The sequence below is a fragment of the Emys orbicularis genome, chromosome 9 (genome assembly GCF_028017835.1).
Source record: "Emys orbicularis isolate rEmyOrb1 chromosome 9, rEmyOrb1.hap1, whole genome shotgun sequence".
In the NCBI taxonomy this organism is placed as follows: domain Eukaryota; kingdom Metazoa; phylum Chordata; order Testudines; family Emydidae; genus Emys; species Emys orbicularis.
In genome coordinates, this window is record NC_088691.1 from 71,578,226 (window position 1) to 71,600,137 (window position 21,912).

The window sequence follows — 21,912 nt, forward strand, 5'->3', positions numbered from 1 at the left end:
TGTGTCTCAGACCCTCATTAACCCTCTCAGGGCTGGTGTGGGGTGCAAATCAGATCACATACTAACAAAATCACCTCCAGAGCCTCCCTGTCTCCAGTCCCCAGCTTGTCCAGCTCCCTGCAGCCCAAGGAAGAAAGATGGGCCTTGCAGCATGCACTGGAGTTTAACTCCTCACAGTTTGCACAACAGAGACCTACTTTAGATAAAAATAAACAAAGAGTTTATTTACTAGAAAAGTCATAGATTCCATGCTAGAGTACTAAGTGTATAGCAGTAGGAATGTACTACCGACCACCCGACCAGGATGGTGATAGTGATTTGTGAAATGCTCAAGGGATTAGAGAGGCTACCATAAAAAACAGAAAATCCAATAATAATGGGGATTTCCACTATCCCCATATTGACTGGGTACATGTCACCTCAGGACAGGATGAAAAGTTAAAATTTCTAGATACCATTAATGACTGCTTTGTGGAACAGCTGGTCCTGGAACCCACAAGGAAAGAGGCATATTCTGATTTAGTCCTAAGTGGAGCACAGGATCTGTTCCAACTAAGAGGTGAATATAGCTGAACCGCTCAGTAATAGTGACCATACTGTAATTAAATTTAACATCCTTGTGCGGGGTGGGGGGATACCAAAGAAACCCACCACAGTAACAATTCACTCTAGAAAGGGGATCTACATAAAAATGAGGAGGCTACTTAAATGGAAATTAAAAAAGAATACTCACGAGTGAAATGCCTGCAAGCTGCATGGAAACTATTTAAAAACACCATAACAGAGGCTCAAATTGTATGGATAACCCAAGTGAAAACAAGACAAAACAGTAGGAGGAACAAAAACACCCCACCAGGGCTACACAGAGTAAAAGAGGCAATTAGAGGCAAAAAGACATCTTTTAAAAATTTGAAGTCAAATCCCACTGAGGAAAATGGAAAGGAACAAACTCTTGCAAGTCAAATGTAAAAGTATAATTAGGTAGGCTAACCAAAAACAATTGAAAAGCAATTGGCAAAAGACACAAAAATGAACAACAAAAGGTTGTTTGTTTGGGTTTTTTGAGTACATCAGAAGCAGGAAACCTGCCAAACAGTCAGTGGTGTCACTAGATGATTAAGGTGCTAAAGGAGCACTCAAGGAAGATACGGCCATTGAGAAGAAGCTAAATGAATTCTTTACATTGGTCTTCATTGCAGAGGATGTGAGGAAGATTATGTCTGAGCCATTATTTTTAGGTGAAAAATGTGAGGGAACTGTCCCAGACTGAGGTGTTAGTAGAGGTGGTTTTGGAACAAATTGATAAATTAAACAGTAATAAGTCACCAGGACCAGATGATATTCACACAAGAGTTCTGAAAGAACTCAAATATGAAACTGCAGAACGACTAAAAGTGGTTTATGTAACCTATTGCTTAAATCAGCCTCTCTACCACATGACTGGTGAATAGCTAATGTAATGCTGATTTTTTTTTAAAAAGGCTCCAGAGGCGATCCCTGCAATTACAGGCTGTTAAGACTAACTTCAGTACAGTAACTCCTTGCTTAACACTGTAGTTATGTTCCTGAAAAATGGTACTTTAAGCAAAATGATGTTAAGCGAATCCAATTTCCCCATAAGAATTAATGTAAATAGGGGGAGTTATGTTCCAGGGAAATTTTTTTCGCCACACATATACACAGTATACATTTTAAACAAACAATTTAATACTGTGCACAGCAATGATGATTGTGAAGCTTGGTTGAGGTGGTGGAGTCAGAGGGTGGAAGAGGGTGGGATATTTCCCAGGGAACATCTTACTGATGAACTAGCACTCGGCTGAGCTCTCAAGGGTTAACACATTGTTGTTAATGGAGCCTCATGCTCTACAAGGCAGCATGAATGGAGGGAGGGAACACAGTTAAGTGGAGTTTCAGAGTGGTAGCCATGTTAGTCTGTATCAGCAAAAATGAGGAGTCCTTGTGGCACCTTAGAGACTAACAAATTTATTTGGGCATAAGCTTTCATGGGTTAGAATCCACTTCATCAGATGTATGAAGTGAAAAATACAGGAGCAGGTATAAATACATGAAAGGATGGGGGTTGCTTTACCAAGTGTGAGGTCAATCTAATGAGATAAATCAATTAACAGCAGGATACCAAGGGAGGAAAAATAGCTTTTGAAGTGGTAAGAGAGTGGCCCATTACAGACAGTTGACAAGAAGGTGTGAGTAACAGTAGGGAGAAATTAGTATTGGGGAAATTAAGTTTAGGTTTTGTAATGACCCAACCACTCCCAGTCTTTATTCAGGCCTAATCTGATGGTATCCAGTTTGCAAATTAATTCCAGTTCTGCAGCTTCACGTTGGAGTCTGGTTTTTGAAGTTTTGTTGTTGAAGAATTGCCACTTTTAGGTCTGTTATTGAGTGACCAGAGAGATTGAAGTGTTCTCCTACTGGTTTTTTAATGTTATGATTCCTGATGTCAGCTTTGTGTCCATTTATTCTTTTGTGTAGAGACTGTCTGGTTTGGCCAATGTACATGGCAGAGGGGCATTGCTGGCACATGATGGCATATATCACATTGGTAGATGTGCAGGTGAACGAGCCCCGGATGGTGTGGCTGATGTAGTTAGGTCTATGATGGTGTCCCTTGAATAGATATGTGGAGAGAGTTGGCACCGGGATTTGTAGCAGGGTTTGGTTCCTGGGGGTTGGTGTTTTTGTTGTGTGGTGTGTAGTTGCTGGTGAGTATTTGCTTCAGGTTGGGGGGCTGTCTGTAGTCAAGGACTGGCCTGTCTCCCAAGGTCCGTGAGAGTGAGGGATCGTCCTTCAGGATAGGTTGTAGATCCTTGATGATGTGCTGGAGACGTTTTAGTTGGGGGCTGTAGGTGACGGCTAGTGACGTTGTTACTTTCTTTGTTGGGCCAGTCTTGTAGTAGGTGACTTCTCGGTACACTTCTGGCTTTGTCAATCTGTTTCTTCACTTCACCAGGTGGGTATTGCAGTTTTAAGAACGCTTGATAGAGATTCTGTAGGTGTTTGCCTCTGTCTGAAGGATCAGAGCAAATGCGGTTGTATCTTAGAGTTGGCTGTAGACAATGGATCGTGTGATGTGGTCTGGATGAAAGCTGGAGGCATGTAGGTAAGTATAGCAGTCAGTAGGTTTCTGGTATAGGGTGGTGTTTATGTGACCATTGCTTATTAGCCCCGTAGTGTCTAGGAAGTGGACCTCTTGTGTGGACTGGTCCAGGCTGAGGTTGATGGTAGGGTGGAAATCGTTGAAATCTTGGTGGAATTCCTCAAGGGCCTCCTTCCCATGGGTCCAGGTGATGAAGATGTCATCAGTGTAGCGCAAATAGAGTAGGGGCGTAAGGGGACGAGAGCTGAGGAAGCGTTGTTCTAAGTCAGCCATAAAAATGTTGGCATACTGAGGGGCCATGCGAGTACCCATAGCAGTCCCACTGACTTGAAGGTATAAATTGTTCCCGAATCTGAAATAGTTGTGGGTGAGGACAAAGTCACAAAGTTCAGCCACCAGGTTTGCCGTGATGGTATCGGGGATGCTATTCCTGATGGCTTGTGGTCCATCTTTGTGTGGAATGTTGGTGTAGAAGGCTTCTACATCCATAGTGGCTAGCATGGTGTTTTCTGGAAGATCAAGGGATTGTAGTTTCCTCAGGAAGTCAGTGGTGTCTCTAAGATAGCTGGGAGTGCTGGTAGCGTAGGGCCTGAGGAGAGAGTCTACATAGCCAGACAATCCTGCTGTCAGGGTGCCAATGCCTGAGATGATGGGGCATCCAGGATTCCCAGGTTTATGGATTTTGGGTAGCAGGGAGAATACCCCGGGTCGGGGCTCTAGGAGTTACTGTACAAGGCAGATTGGTGGAAGCTATAATAAAGAATGGAATTATCAGATGAACATGGTATGCTGGGGAAGAGTGAACATGGCTTTTGCAAAGGGAAATCATGTCTCTTCAATCTATTAGAATTCTTTGAAGGGGTCAGCTAATATGTGGATATGGTGTACTAGGACTGTCAGAATGTGTACTTAGTCCCTTCACTTCCTAAGTAAAGTAAGCAGTCATGGAATAGGAGGGAAGGTCTTATGGATCCGTAACTGGTTAAAAGATAGGGGGGGAAAGGGTAGGAATAAATGGTCAGGTTTCACAGTGGAGAGTGGAGAGAAACCCCCCAAGGATCTGTACTGGAAACTGCTGTACCAGTGATGGAAAAAGAGGTAAGCAGTGAGGTGGTGACATTTGTACAGTATGTGATACAAAATTACTCAAGATACTTATGTCCAAAGCTGACTGCAAAAAGTTTACAAAGCAATCTCACAAAACTTGGTGACTGGACAACAAAATGGCCAACGAAATTCAATGTTGATAAATGCAAAGTAATGCACATTGGAAAACATAATCCTAACTACATCTCTACCCCGATATAACGCGACCCGATATAACACTAATTTGGATATAATGCGGTAAAGCAGTGCTCCGGGGGGGGGGGGGGAGGGGCGGGGCTGCGCACTCCGGCGGATCAAAGCAAGTTCGCTATAACGCGGTTTTACCTATAACGCGGTAAGATTTTTTGGCTTCTGAGGACAACATTATATCAGGGTAGAGGTGTATACATACAAAATGATGGGGTCTAAATTAGCTGTTGCCACTCAAAAGAGATATCTGGGAGTTATTGTGGTAGTTCGCTGAAAACCTCGGCTCACTGTACCACCGCAGTCAAAAAATAACAATGTTAGGAACCATTAGGAAATGGATAGATAATAAGACAGAAAATATCATAATGGCCACTATATAAATCCATGGTACTCCCACACCTGGAATACTGTGTGCAGTTCTGGTTGCCAAAGGACATTATGGTCAAAAAGATATATTACAACTAGAAAAGCTACAGAGAAGAGCAACAAAAATGAACAGGCATATGGAACAGTTTCTATATAAGGAGAGATTAAAAAGACTGAGATGGTTCATCTTAGAAAAGAGATGACTAAGGGGGGATAAGGTAGAGGTCTATAAAATCATGAATGATGAGAAAATGAATAAGAAGTTTACTTATCCCTTCACATAACACAAGGTCCAGAGGTCACCACTGAAATTAACAGGCAATAGGTTTAAAACAAACAAAAGAAAGTATTTCTTCACACAACACACAACCTGTGGAATTTGTTTCCAGGGGATGTTGTGAAAGTCAAAAGTATAACTGGGTTCAAAAAAATTAAATAAGTTCATGGAGGTTAGGTTAATCAATTGCTATTAGCCAGGATGGTCAGGGATGCAATCCCATGCTCTGGATGTCCTTAAATCTTTGAGTGCTAAAAGTTAGGACTGGACAACGGGATGGATCATTCAATTGCCCTGTTCTGTTCATTCCCTCTGAAGCATCTGGCAATGACCACTGTCAGAAGACAAGATACTGGGCTAGATGGACCATTGATCTGACCCAGTATGGCTGTGCTTAGGAGACTGTGGCTCCAGCAAAGACTCAAACTAGCCTAACCTAATCACAAATGAGTACAGCGTTGTAAGAAATCCTGGGTAGAGTTCAGACTGCTTCTACGCACTGTGGTGATTGGCATATTGAAATGACATAGATAGGCCCAAGCCTGGCAAACATTTCAGAGCATGAATAACTTTACAGACCTGAGTAGGGGGCTTGGTCCGGCCCTGCCTGTTGTCCCATTCTCACTTTGGGAAATAGGGTCACCATAGGCAGGCAGCACAGATGCAGGCATGGAACACTATTGAGTAGCTAGAGTCCCAACCCTGCTTCAGGGTTTAAGAATGTGTCTGCGGGAGCCTTCAGCCAGTCAGAGGGGCAGGTTCATCAGGTGAATCAGCAGAGGACAGTAAGCTGTACCTGGATTCAGCTGTGGGTCCCTGACACAATAGAGGGGATCACTCCTATAACTTGCTTCTTTGGCAAGATATTCAAGCTTAATGAAGAAAGATCAAGTCCTTAAATTTCTCCATATGAGTTAGTATTGTACCCCATCCAGTGGCAGATCTTGGTATTGCATTATTATATCTTTCTCCAGTCTTCCTTGAAATGTGTTGAAATGTGGTAAATCACTTGATGATTACCTGTTCTGTTCATTCCCTCTGGGGCACCTGGCATTGGCCACTGTCGAAAGATAGGATACTGGGCTAGATGGGCCTGTGGTCTTAGCAAACATTTTTATGTACATTGATACTTTTAATATAAGAATTCCTTCCACTAACAGTGCCAAGAAAGATTGGCATGTCTGGAAATTTTTCTGAGACTCTCTGTGTGTTTGGAGGGCAAAATGTCATGCTAGGCTACTTTATGTTATTCACCTATGCTTATGTGCCTTCCTGAATCAGTGCCTGTGTTAATTCCATCCCTATTCAAAACAGCACTTAAGTATGTGCTTAAGTCCCATTGAGTTGCCATCTGTTTGAAGTTAAGCCTGTGCTGAAGTGCTGTCATGAATAGGGTGTTTTCCTAAACTCGGGCCATAGGTATGTCTACACAGCCCATCCCATGAGCCTCCGAGCCTGGGGCAACAGACTTGGACTCACAGGGCTTGTGCTACCACACTAAAAATAGCTGTGTAGATGTTGCTGCTCAGGTTGGAGCTTGGGCTCCAAAGCCCAAGCTCCAGCCCGAGCCACAATGTCTACACAGCTACTTCCAGTGCTGTAGCATGAGCCCCATGAGCCTGAGTCTGTCGGGCTGGGCTCTGAGACTCACTGCCAGTCGCTGTGTAAACATATCCAAAGAGACAAATGTTTCAGATCAAGAATGTATTAAATAGCTTTACCCAGCCAAAATAAATCCTCCAAGCCCCCTTTAAAAATATCACATAACTACTTTTAACTCCGTATCTGGTTCTGAAAATATCAGCCACTGCAAACAACCTGCACTCATGAAAAGTGGTATTGAAAAGGAACTGACTGGGAGTATTTTTACATGCATGTCTAAGTTTCTTTGACTTTCTTTTACCTATGGTCTGGCAGTCTTGTGTTGTATGACAGTGAATGGCCTGCGTTATCCATAGATGACAATGTCAAATAGTTTTAAACTACGTGGCTTAGTTCTCCATTGCCCTGAGGCCACGTCATGCTGCTCTAGCAGAGTAAAGGGGCCTAAAAGTGGGTGGAAATGGCCACCTCTCAAGCTGGTGTAGGACAAGCATAAAGGCTCTAAACTTCTGCTGGAATAGTACTGGTGCTCCTTGGAGTGCTGTGTTCAGCCAGTGGCTTTCTTTATGGTCCACCTCACAACCCCAGCATATTCAACAAAGAAAGAGAGTGTAACTTAACCCTACTGTTCTGCTCATATGGTTTTAGCCTCCTGTGTTTCCTGGTCATGGGTTAGTAGTCTGAACTTGGCCTTAGGCTAATCTGAAAGTTTTCAGTCAAAATTTGCATTTAAACTGGCTGTGTAGCTTAATCTATGTGACTTGGCATAATAAAAACATAACTTTTTAAAGCAAACTGCTATTTTACTGTACCTAAACAGTTACATTATATTTCACTATCACTTTGTTTCTTTACATGGTTCGCATATGGGGATGGAGTGGAGTGGAGTGGAATGGTTTGCCGACCCAATTACACAGCAGCAGCTGTCAGATCTGCCAGCTGGGACTTTGGAGTTTTTCAGTAGGATCAGAATTCTGGGGCTTGTGGAGGCTAAGCAAATTATAGAGTTGTTTGCAAGAAATGTGTGTCAGCTGCATTGTTAAGACCACATCTTCTGCCAGCTAATCTATGTGCTTTACAATAAGATTAAACACAGAGGTGCAGATTCTGATACCCATATTCCCATTAAATAGCTCTTGTAGGCCCAGTGTGAGCAAGGGTAAATCATAATCTTGCACAGAGATAGGCAAATAAAAGCCAAGTGATGCCCCAAATAATTAGTATCTCTGAAATAAATTATCAGAAGGAAACACAGGGATGGTTCTAAGGGCTTGTTTGTTATGCTTTTTGCAGGGTGAAAAAGGATTTTCTGGTGCTCAAGGTGTACCTGGCCAGACAGGTTTCTGTGGCCCTGAGGGACCTCCAGGGCCACAGGGACCCACGGTAGGTTGCTGACCTGTGTGTGTGTGTGGGGGGGGGGGGGGGGGGTTCAGAGTTTACAATTTTGCTCAAAAATGTTGTAAAATGTACTTAGTCAGGATCTACAGAGTTGCTGCTTGGCTAATTACTGAAAGTAATTGATGAGAGCACAGGCATAACACTTCTGCTGCCTGATGACTAACACTAGAGCCTATGGACCATATTCAGAGGGGAATCCAAATGAGAGCAAATGACACATAGCTACAGAACTACGTCTTATTCTGCTTTCCCCCCCCCCCCTTGCTTGTAAATACTGGTTCTCCGCTTGTAAGGTAACTCCCTTCTCTTCATGTGTCAGTATATTTATGCCTGCATCTGTAATTTTCACTCTATGCATCTGAAGAAGTGGGTTTTTTACCCACGAAAGCTTATGCCCAAATAAATCTGTTAGGGCTTGGCTACACTTGCTCTAGCACATTAAATCAGCCCCAGGGGCCCTAACTCCTGAGGTGTCCACACTGGCAAGGCACTTAGAGCACCTGGACTCTGCAGCTGGAGCGCTCCTGGTAATACACCTCCACGAGAAGTATAAAGCTTGCTGTGCCCCAGCTGAAACGCCCTGGTGTCAGCGTGGACGACGTGTTGCATTACTGCGCTGTGATTGGCCTCTGGAAACATCCCATAATCCCCTGAAGTCAAGTGGCCACTCTTGCCATTGTTTTGAACTCGGCTGCAGGCATGCAGATATCCCCTTTTAAAGCTCCATTTCTGACTGCCGGCATGCTTATCTGCTCCAGGACAAAGCAAACCATTACTGTGGAATGCTGTGAGTGTGTGTGTGAGAGAGAGAGAAAGAGGCAGGGGGAAGAGGGATCTGCTGCTGTCTGAACTTACAAGACAGCATGTTGACACACTCTCTGCCCCCCAAAACACACTGTTTCTCCCCCCACATACACACAACACACTCCCTGTCACACTCCACCTCCACCCCCCCCATTTGAAAAGCACGTTGCAGCCACTTGCACAGTGGAATAGCTACCACAATGCACTGCTCTTTGTGCTGTTGCAAGAGCTGCTAATGTGGCCACGCCAGTGCCCTTGCAGCTGACAGTGTAAAAACACAGCAGCATTTTCCCTGCTGCAGTCTCCGAAGGCTGGTTTAACTCCCAGCGCTCTAAATCTGCAAGTGTAGCCAAGCCCTTAGTCTTTAAGGTGCCACTGGACTCCTAGTTGTTTTTGTGGATACAGATTAACACGGCTACCCCCAGATAATTGTTTCATAGACACTCGAAAATTAGATCGGCCCAGCTACATTGCTCCGAGGTATGAAAAATCCACATGCCAAGCGATGTAGTTAAGCCAGCTTAAGTCCCCGTGTAGACAGCACTAGGTCAATGGAAGAATTCTTCCATCAATTTAGTTACCACCTCTCGGGAAGGTGGATTCCCTACTCTGACGGGAGAACCTCATCAACATTAGTAGGGTCTACACTGAAGTGCTACCACAGCTCAGCTCATAGGTGCCTACTCCGTGGGTGCTCTAGCTTCCCCCCCTTCCCAGCTCCTCCTGACTGCTGCGATCAGCTGTTCCGTTGTGTACAGGAGGCGCTGGGGGGGGGGGCGGGGGAGGGGGAGGAGTAGTGACAGGGCATGTGTAGCAAGGTCGAGACTCACCGGTGTGGCGCCTCCTGCTGGTCGTCTCAGGAATTAGCTCTCCAGCTTATGGAGCACCTGCTTCTGGCCGGTGTCTCGCCTGCCTTAGGCCCCGTGTCCCTCCCGGACCCGGGTGCCCTTTACCTCGGGGTTCTGCCCTGCAGTACCCCCACACTCTGGGTCTCCCCTCCCAGGGGAACCCCCAACCCTTTAAGCCCATCTTGCTTCAGTGGCTACTGTCAGTCATCATCTAGCTCCCGTTCACTGGAGCAGACTGCAGTGTAATTGCCACTCATCATTGGCAAGGGGGGTTGGACCAGTGGACCCGGGCTGCACCTCTGCAACTCCAGTACCTGCTTTGGCCTTTAACAAGGCCTGCAGCCTGGGGATTTGCCAGGCTGGAGCTCCCCAGCTCCTCTTGCCTTTCCCCAGCACTGCTCTGTTCAGTAGCCTGCTCCCAGCAGGTAGGCCCTTCTCCCTCCAGAGAGAGAGAGAGAGACTCTTTGCCTTCTGGCCCTGCAGCCCTTTTATAGGGCCCAACCTGGCCCTGATGGGCTGCCTCTCAGCCTTTTCTGATTGGCTCTCAGCCCCAGCCCTTTCCAAGGGCTGGCTTTTAACCCTTGCTGAGGCCGTAGTGGGGTGACCACCCCTCTACAACATGCTTGGGGGAGGGGTTGGAACTGGACGGGAAGAAGCAGGGGTGGAGTGGGAGCGGGAAGAGACAGGGCAGTGTGGGGGCTTGTGGGAAGGGGTCGGGTTGGGGCAGGGCCTGGGGAAGAGCAGAGGGGTTGAGCACCCCCGGGGCCTGGAGGAAGCCGCCACCTGTGACTCAGCTGCATCGTTTTAAGTATAGACAAGCCCTTTGACTCTCACCCGCTGACTGCACCACTGTATCATTTACATGTCCCCACTGCATACATCACCTCTGAATTTCGCATACTGAGGGTACGTCTACATTGCAAAAAAACTCCGCAGCAGCAAGTCTCTGAGCTCAGTCAACTCATGGGATTCACTTGTGGGTCTAAAGATAGCAGTGTAGTTGTTCCCACTCAGACTGGAGCCTGGGCTCTGAAACCCTGCAATAGGGGAGGGTCTCAGAGCCTGGACTCCAGTCCAAGTGGGAATGCCTGTACTGCTATTTTTAGACCCATGGTGCAAGCCCTGAGACCCCAAGTCAGTTGACCCAGATTTTGAGACTTGCTGCTGCAGGATTTTGTTTGTTTGTTTTTCAGTGTAGACATATCCTGGGTGTAATAGAGGGATATGGCTCGGCTGAAATTTTCCATCAAAGCTGTTTTTTGACAGAAAATTTGGTTTTCCATACTGAACAATTTTTTTTGCAAGAAGTGACTGCTTTCTATGGAATCTGTAGCTTTTCTGCTCAAAACTTTTGGGTTTTGAGTTCTTGGCAGAAAACTCAACTATCTGTGGAAAATGTCAATCAAAGGGTTTTGGTTTTTTTTGTCAAAACTTTCTATGAGGGGATTGATTATTTATTTAATTAATTGATTGATCAGGCTCCTTCTCTCTTGGGTTTCTTTTCATGGACTGGATTCTCCCGTATACCAGCATGGGCTTTTTTATACACTTCCTCCATCATGTCAGGTGTAAGTAAGTAAAATTCATGCCAAGAGGCTAGCAGAGAGGGAGGGTAGCAAAACAACTAACAGGAATGTGCCATATTGTCTCTGTTGAAGTAGATCATCTCCTGCTGGGACTTAAACCTTCTTCCAGCTCCTCATTGTGTAAGTTCAACTTACACAACATTAAGAGGTTTAAAGAGATATAAAGAAGTCCTGAGTGTAAGGGAGTGTACAACAGCATGATGGCTGTCACAGGTCCAGTCAAGCTTCCGCTGCTGGACACTCACCAGACTGCTGAGAGAGGGGTCCAGCCACAAGATCCTGTGTGTGTTTAAGCCTCCAGATTCTGAACAGAACCCATATACTGTTCCGGTCTTGAGGCCTCTGGACACACTCTTGGGGTACAGATCCTTTGTCTAGCACCCCATCCTGAGAGATGCAACCACACAGCCCACTGCTAAGCCCCTCGAATCAGAGCTAACCACTCAGACTCCCTTGTAGTTTAAACACGCCCTTTCCCAGAGATTCAGCCCTGTGGAGTTCTGAACCCACAGTTTACCACTTCAAGGGATACATGGTAGGTGTTACACGTACAATGCACACAAGCTTTGCACAGGATTCTAACACCATTGCACTTAACTGCATGAGAAATACACAGGTCTATACCAAAACAATAAACCTTACATGAGTTTCCCTGCTTCAGTTTCCTCACCACTACAGCACATTCTTTGGGCTCTGGTCATAGTGATCTGGGGCATCCAGGATCTTTCTGCTGCAGTGCACGGCTTGTGTTCTGAAACATGGAGCCTTCTGTCCCCAGCTAGGCTTCTCTGACCTTGGCTGGTCCGTCCCCTTCCTTCCTCCTCCTCAAAGCTTCTTGGCCTGTGAGTCTCTGTATGTCCCACCACCAATACCTGAAACAGACAAGCTGGAGGAGGTGGCTTATAGGTCAGAGTGCAGTCATTAAAGTTAAGTACTCTCCATTGTGCTTAGTTTGGTATGTATTTGCTACAGGTCCTGTCAGCCCATGGTGGATACACATAGGCATAGAGGCATTCATTCCATGATACAATAATTTTCATAACAACTTCACAATATTAACCAGAATTCATAAGTTGTATGGACACATTCCCCGAATACCACAATAGTATCTAATGTCATCCTCTTACACATCACCTCTAAATTTCGCCCTCTCTATTTACAGTTGGCATTATTGCAGCTTGTCATTTAACCAGAATGTTTTAATACGTAATATTTTAATTTTATTTTCAATGCAATAGAACAATGTGTGTGTAAAGACTATCCATACAGGACAAACACAATAACCTTGAGCCACAGATTGTGATGTGGAGTGATTTCTTAACAATCTGCTATCCAAGAACTATGTTTATCATCATTAGAAATGGATAAAACCAAATTGGTGCTGTGACAAATAATAAAACAAAAGAAAAGGGGGAAAAGGAGAAGAAGGAATCCTCTGCAATTATCTCTTCTCATTGATTCGTAGGAACTGTCAAGCTGCATAAGGATTTGCACTGTGTCCTGGAAGAGTGGAAAGAAACATTTGCAATTATTTTATTCGTTTATTACAAATTTATTTTATTCAAATTTGTCTCAGACAAAGAGTTCTGTTATCAGGAAATCACCTCCTCAAACAACAAATTACTTTGTGTGTAAATAAATCCTGCTTGTAATTTTTGTTTGGATACTGTTTCAATATTTGGTATAAATCCATGCTGTGTTTACAATAATGTTGCAAAGGTATTTTGTTCAACTGGTTAAAAAAATGTTAAGTGGAACAAATATACTTTTATCAAAGGGGAAGTGACTCAAAAGTACAAATATTAACTCCAGTAGGTATGTTTGTGAATAAGGATGGTCCTATCCAACATGGACCTCTCCGCAGTTATGCATTCCTTTGCTATCCCCTGGGTGGACTGTTGTAATGCATTCTGTTTACTTATACTTTAAGGCCTCAAAGTAATGTATAAACACACATACTCCAGTATTCTAGCCTCTGCAGTCTTTCAGTTCCCTTTTGGGTGCAATGGAAGGTGCTGGTTATTGTCTATAAAACCCTAAATGACTTGAGACTTAACTCTCTCAGTGACCACCTCCCCAAATAGCACTGTTGATTTTTGTTGGGCCTGTAATGGGATGAATACCTTTTGAATAATCAGCAGGTATGGTAGAGGCTGGGGTTTGTGCCGACTGTTGTGAATTTTTGTTCATGTTAATTTCTGTAATGCACAAGATGTGAACAATATAAATACAACTCATTTATTTTGTTTATGTTCTGATCTTGGCATTATAAACATTGCACAAAGATTTAATACATGCTTTTTTTCTGTTTGGTGTTTAGGGTTTTCCAGGGCGGATAGGTTTAGTCGGACCCAAAGGTGAAAGGGTAAATATATATTTAAGCAAACTTTTAATGTATTATGTATCCTGTTTATTATTAAAGTGATTTAATGACTGCCTTTTCTATAAAATCAAATAAAAACACTATATTATGTTACTATATTTTTTTTAAGATGTGGCAGTGAACTCCCATTTTTTCCTTTTTTAGAACTGTAGCTGCTGTTTTTCAATTTGCTGTGCTGCATATATGAGATTTCATGCATGTGTTTATGAAGTATTGGCCTGTTTTTTGTAGGAGTCAGACTAGATCATAATGGTCCCTTCTGGCCTTAAAATCTGTTAATCTCCATGTAACAGTTTACAGTCATATGAGGTGTGCCCATGGAATAGTTGGTTAGGTAAAGTGTAGTAGTCAAATGAAAATCCCCTGATAGACTACCTTCTATTAATGCTTATTGTTCTTACAAATGGAGTAAAAAAATGTATTGCATGCATTTTTCCTATTAACTTGAATTATTCTTTCTCTGTTTCTTTTTGTATCATTAGGGAATGCTAGGATTACCTGGTTTTTCAGGTCTCCCAGGTCTTCCAGTAAGTAAAATAAAACAAGATAAACCAAGTCCTCTACTTATACAGCATCTCAGTATTCCCCAATCCAGTGTCAATTTCAGCATTGTCTCTATCAATTAACCTAGAGATAACAATCTTGGTATCAGCAGTTCTTATTCACCATACTGTATCCACGTAAACTATTTCAGTGTAGTTACAGGAATATATAAATGTTCAATAACAAAACTGTCAATTTTGAACTTGTTTAGGGTGAACCAGGAAACATTGGTGGTCCTGGAGGTCAAGGAATTCCAGGATGCAATGGCCCAAAGGTAGGGATCAAGTAGAACGTGATGACAATGGGGATTGCCAGGAGCTAAGCTTAAAAGTCAGTGGATACTGCCCAAAAGTATTCTCAAACATTTTCTCAAATGCACGGCAGAGTTCTTTTGTTGCAGCTTGCAACTTCACTGATTGATTGGAGAGAAATTCTGTTCACAAAAATAGTCATGGAAAGCAAAAGTGTTGCAAGTACTTGTGTGACAATCTTTTCTTTGTCTTCTATATTGTTTTTACCTACCCTGAAGATGCAGGATGATGGGAAGTGGAATAATCATAAGCAATTTCACTCAGCAGTTTGAAATTCTATGTTCTGTATTGTGCTTTGAGCCTCTATTCTTGGTATGGGTATGAGTCCTGAACTGCAGCCTGAGGAAAAGTTAAAGTCTGTAGTTAATCACTTTATTTCAAGTTTTCATTTTATTTGACCCCAAAATGGCTTTCATCTAGCCTTACAGTCATAGGCATAGTTTGGGTGGTGCCAGGGGGCATTGCCCCCCCAAACCAGAGGGGAGGCATGGGGGGGGGGGGAGGTCATGCGCCCCTCCCCCCATTTCTGCAAGCATTGAGCTGCCCTGCAGGGCTTGCTCTATTCGGCCTGGAGTAGGGGGAGAAGGTGGCTTTGTCATTCCCATGCTGCACTTCCCCTCCTGCCCCCTCCCCTCCTGCCAGCACTTTCCCCCTGTGCTCCAGGTCCTCCATCAGCAGATGGGCATGCCTCCTGGGTCCTAGTGCCTGCCCCTTTCCTCTACAACCATGAGTGCCCACGGGGGTGGAGGAGGATGTGAGGAGAAGAGGCAGTGGGAAAGGGGGGGTGGAATGAAGCGGGGGGAGAGGAAGGAGGAGGGGATGGGGAAGAGAAGGGGATATGGGAATGAGCGGGAGGAAGCAGGAACCCGGCATGTGGCGTCCCCTGGGCAGCCCCAGCCCCAGCAGGGAGGCAATCGCAGCAGCACCAGAGCAGCGACATCGCTGCAGCAGCCAGTGCTGGAGTCGCCGCCAGCAGCAGCTGGGGCTTCCCCTTTACGGCGTCCCCTCCACCCCCCTAGCACTGGCAGCCTAGGTACCACTGTAGGTGGGGGGAGACAGCCAGTGAACCCAGGGGACTGGCTTCAGTATGCACATGTGCCTGGGCTCACTTTGCCCACCCAAATATAACAGTCAAATTACACCTATGCTTACAGTAAAGGAAACTGAATATTCCGTAATACTCTAGGAGCACAGGAAAGGACTAGTTAATCATGAATAAATATTGAAAATGCATCAGTGGCTTTTGTAACAGTTACAGTGTTTATTACTGTCAGGGTGAACAAGGATTTCCAGGGCCTCCAGGGCCAGGAGGTGCTCCAGGCAAACCAGTAAGTGGTAACATTAAACAGAATGTGCATTTCTACCATATAAAGCCCTTAATTCCTTAAAGCTTAAAATGGTGGTTAATATATTAATTAATTAAGCCCCACAATACACCTGTGAGGTGGGATAATATTAGTATCCCCACTGGCTGGAAAACAGTGAAAAGGTTAAGAGAACATTTTCAAAAGTGACCTGATTTTGGGGGCCCAATTTGAAACACATTGGCTCGGAGCTTCACAGGTGATGGACACCTGCAGTTCTTGCTATCTTTGGTTGAAGTTGTGGATGCTCAGTACTTTCTGCATATCAGGCCTTGGGTGTCTCAAGCTGGGCATCCAAAAACAGGAGGCACCCAACATTAGAAAATACTCTTTAAAAATGTACACCTAAGTGACTTACCTAAGGTAAGTCAATGACAGAAGCAGAACCCAGGATTCTTGCTTTAACCACTAGAGCTTGGTTTGCTCTACAGAAATTATATCAAAGGTAAACTATAAACAAGGAATAAAAATGGAGCACTGTCATTGGCACAAAATCCCTCGAAAGATATATATTTTTTCTATTTTAAAAAGTCCTCCTACACCCCAAAAAGAGTCAGGCCGCACAAATCAAATTTACAATAATTTTGAAATCCCAGCTGGTAGGTTGGCCACTTTCCAACAAGTCCATTCTTCTGAGATTGAAGTCTGGCGCATAAGGCATGAAATTCATCCTTGTGCATCAGAACCAGCCAAGGTTACTCACCCATGCCATTCATGAAAATAAGTCATTTTCTTAAGTTTGCCTCTACTAAACATCTTGACTGCCCTTATCACCTGTGTTACCAGTTGCCTTTTTTAACTATGTTTTTTATTATTTTTACTGTCCCTAGGGTATTGATGGCCTCAAAGGAGATAAGGTAAGTTATTCACAGTATGTTGTATTGAATATTCATTGAAGAGCAAAACTTTGAATTTGTACAGCTGTTGGTAAAAGATCTATAATAGCTATCTTCATCCACTTCAGCTAGAGAGCTTATTTCCCCAGAAGAAGAGCAATGCAGCTAATACCAGAACCTAGTATATGATTGCCACATTCATCCTTGGTTACAATTCAATATTTCTTATTTTCTGTGATTACTATTACTGAGTGTTGTAAGAGTATTCTTTACAAACACACCAAGGACAAGGTCCCTCTCCCAAAGAGCTTATAAGTGCCATGCAGACACTGGATAAGAGTTCAGATCAAAGGAGTTCAGAAATGATCAGGAAGATCATTTTTGGAACGCTTCAGAAGAGTGTGTTTGAAGAGGAAGACCATTCTAACCACAGGGGCAGGAAGAAATGAGGCATGAAGATGAGTTACTGTGAAAAGTCAAGTGCTGAGTCTAGTTAATATGGGCTCTGTTTCATTTAAACACAGCTGTGTGTTGCCCACCCCAGGGGTTGCTACAGGAAGAATTCTTCCTTGAGGCAGAATTCTTCCCAGAATGCCCAAGCACATAGACTGCAGAATGCCTGTACTGCTACATGGCTTTATGAAAATGCAGTACTCTCTTCTGTGCACAGGGACCAAGGCCGTGACCTTTTTTCCTGCTGCACCTCCTTGAAGGTGTCTTTCAGCCCCGCTTGCCTGGAGATAGCAATCTGCACACTCCACGGAGTTCAGGCAAATATGCCTGACTGCTGCACAGATTATTAAAGGGAGCTCCTTGAGCCCTCCACCTTTCATGTACACTTGTGAAGCAGTTGAACACAACATGAATCTGAATATTTTGGGTCTGATTCTTCACTACATTATACTGATTTCACCGGATGAAAACCAGAGTAACACAGCAGTGAATCAGACTCTTTTCCTTTCAGAAGTTCTTACAGTTTTTTTAAAATACAGCAGTGTTGTACAAAGACTTTGGAGATGACCATGATAATGTGGTCTGAAGTGCTTTCATCCTGTTAGCAGCACTCTTACCCTGGTGGGAACAAAGACACAAATAAATAAACAATAAAGCAAAGATGACGTTGATGTAAGTGATATAAAGAAATAAAACGAGATTTTGGCCCCCGCTTGAATGTTTTACTCTAGGAACTGTTCTTATGTAGAGAACTTGACACCGTCAGTTACATGATGCAATTCCTTTTGGGCCAGATTCTGATCTTCGTTACCCCAGTGTAAGTCCACAGTAACTCTAGTGAAATCAGGTGTAACTCAGATCAGGTAGAAAGAGGCTCTCTGTATTCTGTTGGAGATTATGCAAATTGCCAATAATAGAACTCTTGTAATAGAATCCAATAAACATATCCTTAAAAGAAAATGTTAGATAAAACCAGGTATGTGTGTGAAGGAGGTACGTGTAGGTCTAAAAAGAAGGAGGTTCATAAGGACCAAGAAGTACAGATCATATGTACATATCGTGTAGTATGTATTGAATAATGATTTTTTTTTTTTTGGTAGAATTGTCCATAATAGACAATAGCCAGCATTAGGAGATTTCTGATGTTGGATTTCTCTACTGTGTATCTTATTGTGAGCTTTATTGCCTTGAGTTTTATACAAACGAGTTTCATATTATAACAGTTGATGAGGCTTTTTTAATTACTTATTGTCAAGGGGTGCCCTGCAAGTGGATATGACCCAGGATATGATGGAAGAGGTGACCCTGGATTACCAGGAATACCTGGACGCCAGGTAATTAAAAGAATTTACACTTTGTATATTTTTTTTTAAAAGTAATGTATTATTGTTCTTAAATCAGAAAATAACTTCAGTTCTGAATGTGATATTGGGTTTATATTATAAAGGTGAGAGATATAAAGTTATTCTTTTTATCCCTTTCAAAATTCAAATTTCCCCAAGCCAGTAGGGGTCAGTTTTGCCTGCTAGGACTGGTGCTGTTTACTATATTTGTTAAGTATAGGGAAAAGGGGGTGAACAGTGAGGTGGCACCATTTGCAGATGAGATAGCATTAATTAGGGCAGTGGTTCTCAAACTTTTTTTTTTGCGGACCACTTGAAAATTGCTGAGGGTCTCGGTGGACCACTCAATGATCTTTCCAAATGTTGTTTGTACCATTAGCTAACTATTGGATAAAAGCGCTATATAAAAAAAACGTAATAATTAACTTTTTTTGTTCTATAAATAAAAACACACAACTCATATTAATATCAGTAGTCGTACCTTTCTAATGCAATGGATGTGCCCTCTCTCCCCCGCCATGGCAGCCACCAAGCTGGGCTGGGAAGGGGGCGGGTGTCTCTCCCCTTGCACAGCAGTCACAGAGCTGAGGCTGGGAAGGAGGGCTGTCTCTCCCTGGCAGTCGCAGCCCTGGAGCTGGGGGAAATCGCCTCTTTCTCTGGCCGCTTCAGCCCTGCACGTCCCAAATTCCCCCATTCCCTCTTCTCACCCCACTGACCTCTTCCACCCACTGCCTATTCCCCCCAAGGCCACCACCTCACCTTATATGTGAGTCTTCTCCAGGGTCCAGGCACCTAATTAGTAGAGCCACACCTGCACAGCTCCACTAATTAGGTGGGTGGCCCTTTATTCTCTTGTGTGCGGCCACCCAGGCACACACCTTAGAGGGAACTATCTGCAGACCATCTGAATGGAGCTCGCAAACCACTGGTGGTCCACAGTTTGAGAACCTCTGAATTAGGGTAATTGAAGCTGGAGAAGAGTGTGGGGTACTTCCAAATTATCTAATAAAGGTTGTTGAATAGGCAGCATTATAATAAATAAAATTCATTGTTGATTAATGCACTTTGGATGGAATAATTTGATCTACTGCTAAACATTGATGGTTTCTAAATTAACTAACCACTGAGGGAAAACATCTGGACAACATTGTGGACAGCTTAATAAAGACCTTTATTCAGTCTGCAGTGGAGGTCAAGAAGCAAACGAAATGTTATGGTACTTAAATAATGGATTTGAAAATATCAAGCCTTTCTGTGATTCAAAAATATGCTCTAACCTGGATTACTTTATTTAGCTCTGGTCACCCAATCTCAGAAGGGATATATTAGAGATAGAGAGATGGGCAACAATAATGCTTAGAGAAATTTCCATATGAAGAGAGACTGAAAAGATCCTGACTGTTTAGAGAGAAGAATAAATAGAGAGAACATGGTAAAGGTGTACAAAGGTGTATATCCTCGTGTTACAAGGCACAAGCCAACCAGTAACTGGTGGAGTTAGGAAGAAATGTTCCATCTGGGTGGTTATTCCATAAGTGTCCACAGAGGATATGTCTAAACTGCAAGGTAAACTCAGGGTTCGATCTCAGGCTAAAGCCTGTTCTCTCTTCCGTCTACATACAAATCGCAGTAACCCAGATCACGGACCCAGGTGCCAAGACCCCCAGGGGTGGAGGGTTCGACCCTCAGTCAAGCCAGGAGCCAGGGCTCAAACCCTATTGCTTTGCAGGGTAGATGCAGTCCCACTGGACTCATGTTCTGGGAGTCCACCAAAAGTATCCCACAATCCCATGGGCCGACTTTCTTTGTGGTCTGGACAGTCAAGTTTGATGGACAGTCAGATTTTTCTCATACTGCTCCACAAACAAAGGGCTAGAGTGGCTACATATTGAGAGGGACACTAGGAAGTCTGGAATAATGGTGGTTGGACTAAGGCCCACATAATGCTGTGTAGATCCTGGAGCCCCAGGTTGGGTCCCAGAGTCCAACAATTCCTAGCCTGGGATTACAAATGAGTGTAGATGCTCAAGCCCTAGGCTAACAAACCCAAGGTCTGCTAACTCGAGTTCTACTAGCTCTGGGCTGACATTACAGCGTAGACATACCCTAAAGGACTTATGGCACTTTCCTGTGGATATGGCTGTTTTCACAGACAGGATTCAGGATTATTAGGAAGACTACTGGTCTGGTCCAGGATGGCAATTCTTTTGTTCATAAGTGGTCCTGCCCAATTTATTGCAAATTTGACCAATATTTGTGAAATAGCAGTAATGATTTCCATGGAAAAACTGTAATTTTTCCATTGAGGTTTTTGGTTCCATAGTTATAAAAACCTATACTTAAAAGGTGATTTTTATCATTAATATAAAGACATTAAAAACAAAAGCCTGGATTAAATAACATTGCACTGAGACATGAAAAGAAGGAAATTTAGAGATAACATTACTTCTATGTCTGTAACTCACCCTCTAGTGCCCAAATATTTCCATGCATAGTGGATCATTTATATTCTTGCATTTTCTTACCATCAGGAAATTTATTTTTGTTTCTTGTTTAATATAAAGGGTGAACCAGGTCCTCAAGGACTCCAAGGGCTAGTTGGACCACAAGGCCCTCCGGGATCTTCAGTGAGTATAAAATCAGTATATTTTTATGATTTAAGGCTGGGAGTTTCCAAGAAGCCTAAGGGAGTTAGGCACCCATCTCCCAAGAATGTGGGCCACTGACTTCTATAGATAGTTTGAAAATTCCATGAGTATGTAAAATCTGTAAATTCATGTGTGTGACAGATTTGTTTTTTTTTATTTTTTTTTGTTTGCTAATTAAAGTTTAGATTTTCAAGAGTAGCTTCAATTTGTGTGGGCATAATTTTGCATCTTCAAATAATTGCACATATATTTTTTAAATTCTCATTAAATTCCAGTTATACACATAGTGTTTGCACTTGCAAATCAGGTGTTTAGACATGCTACAGAGATTTGTATCCACAATGAATTGCAGGCACAAAAAATAAACCATGGCAAGACCTGGCTGAAAATCTGGCACTAGAAGCTTGATCCAGAACCCATTGAAGTCAACGGAAATATTCCCATTGTCTTCAGTGGGCTTTGAATAAGACCCTATATCAGGACTGAGAATTCTTCTATTTACTATTTTACTGTGCTGTTTTTTTCCCCTTTTCATTTCATTTTGTTTTCTCTAGGGTGTTTCAGGGAGAATGGGACTTCCAGGATGTAAGGTAGCTTGAGATTTGCTATAAAAATTAAAACTCTTAAATCTCATGTAACATTTTTTCATTCATTATTTGTGGGTGCTTTTTAAAACAAGAAAAAAGTAATGTTTTAAAAACTCTTTTGTAGGGTGTCATGGGGATGAAGATCA

At 43.2% G+C, this 21,912-nt stretch overlaps 1 protein-coding gene across 1 annotated transcript in view; it reads left to right on the forward strand.

Moving 5' to 3' along the window:
• The window catches only part of LOC135884121 (collagen alpha-3(IV) chain-like), a 107,992-nt gene that overhangs the window by 14,757 nt on the left and 71,323 nt on the right, over positions 1–21,912 (forward strand). The window contains exons 2-7 of the mRNA XM_065411413.1: positions 7,956–8,045; positions 14,164–14,208; positions 14,436–14,498; positions 16,730–16,756; positions 18,445–18,522; positions 21,734–21,764. Coding sequence (XP_065267485.1) covers positions 7,956–8,045; positions 14,164–14,208; positions 14,436–14,498; positions 16,730–16,756; positions 18,445–18,522; positions 21,734–21,764 — 334 coding nt within the window. The remainder of the gene's footprint in view (positions 1–7,955; positions 8,046–14,163; positions 14,209–14,435; positions 14,499–16,729; positions 16,757–18,444; positions 18,523–21,733; positions 21,765–21,912) is intronic.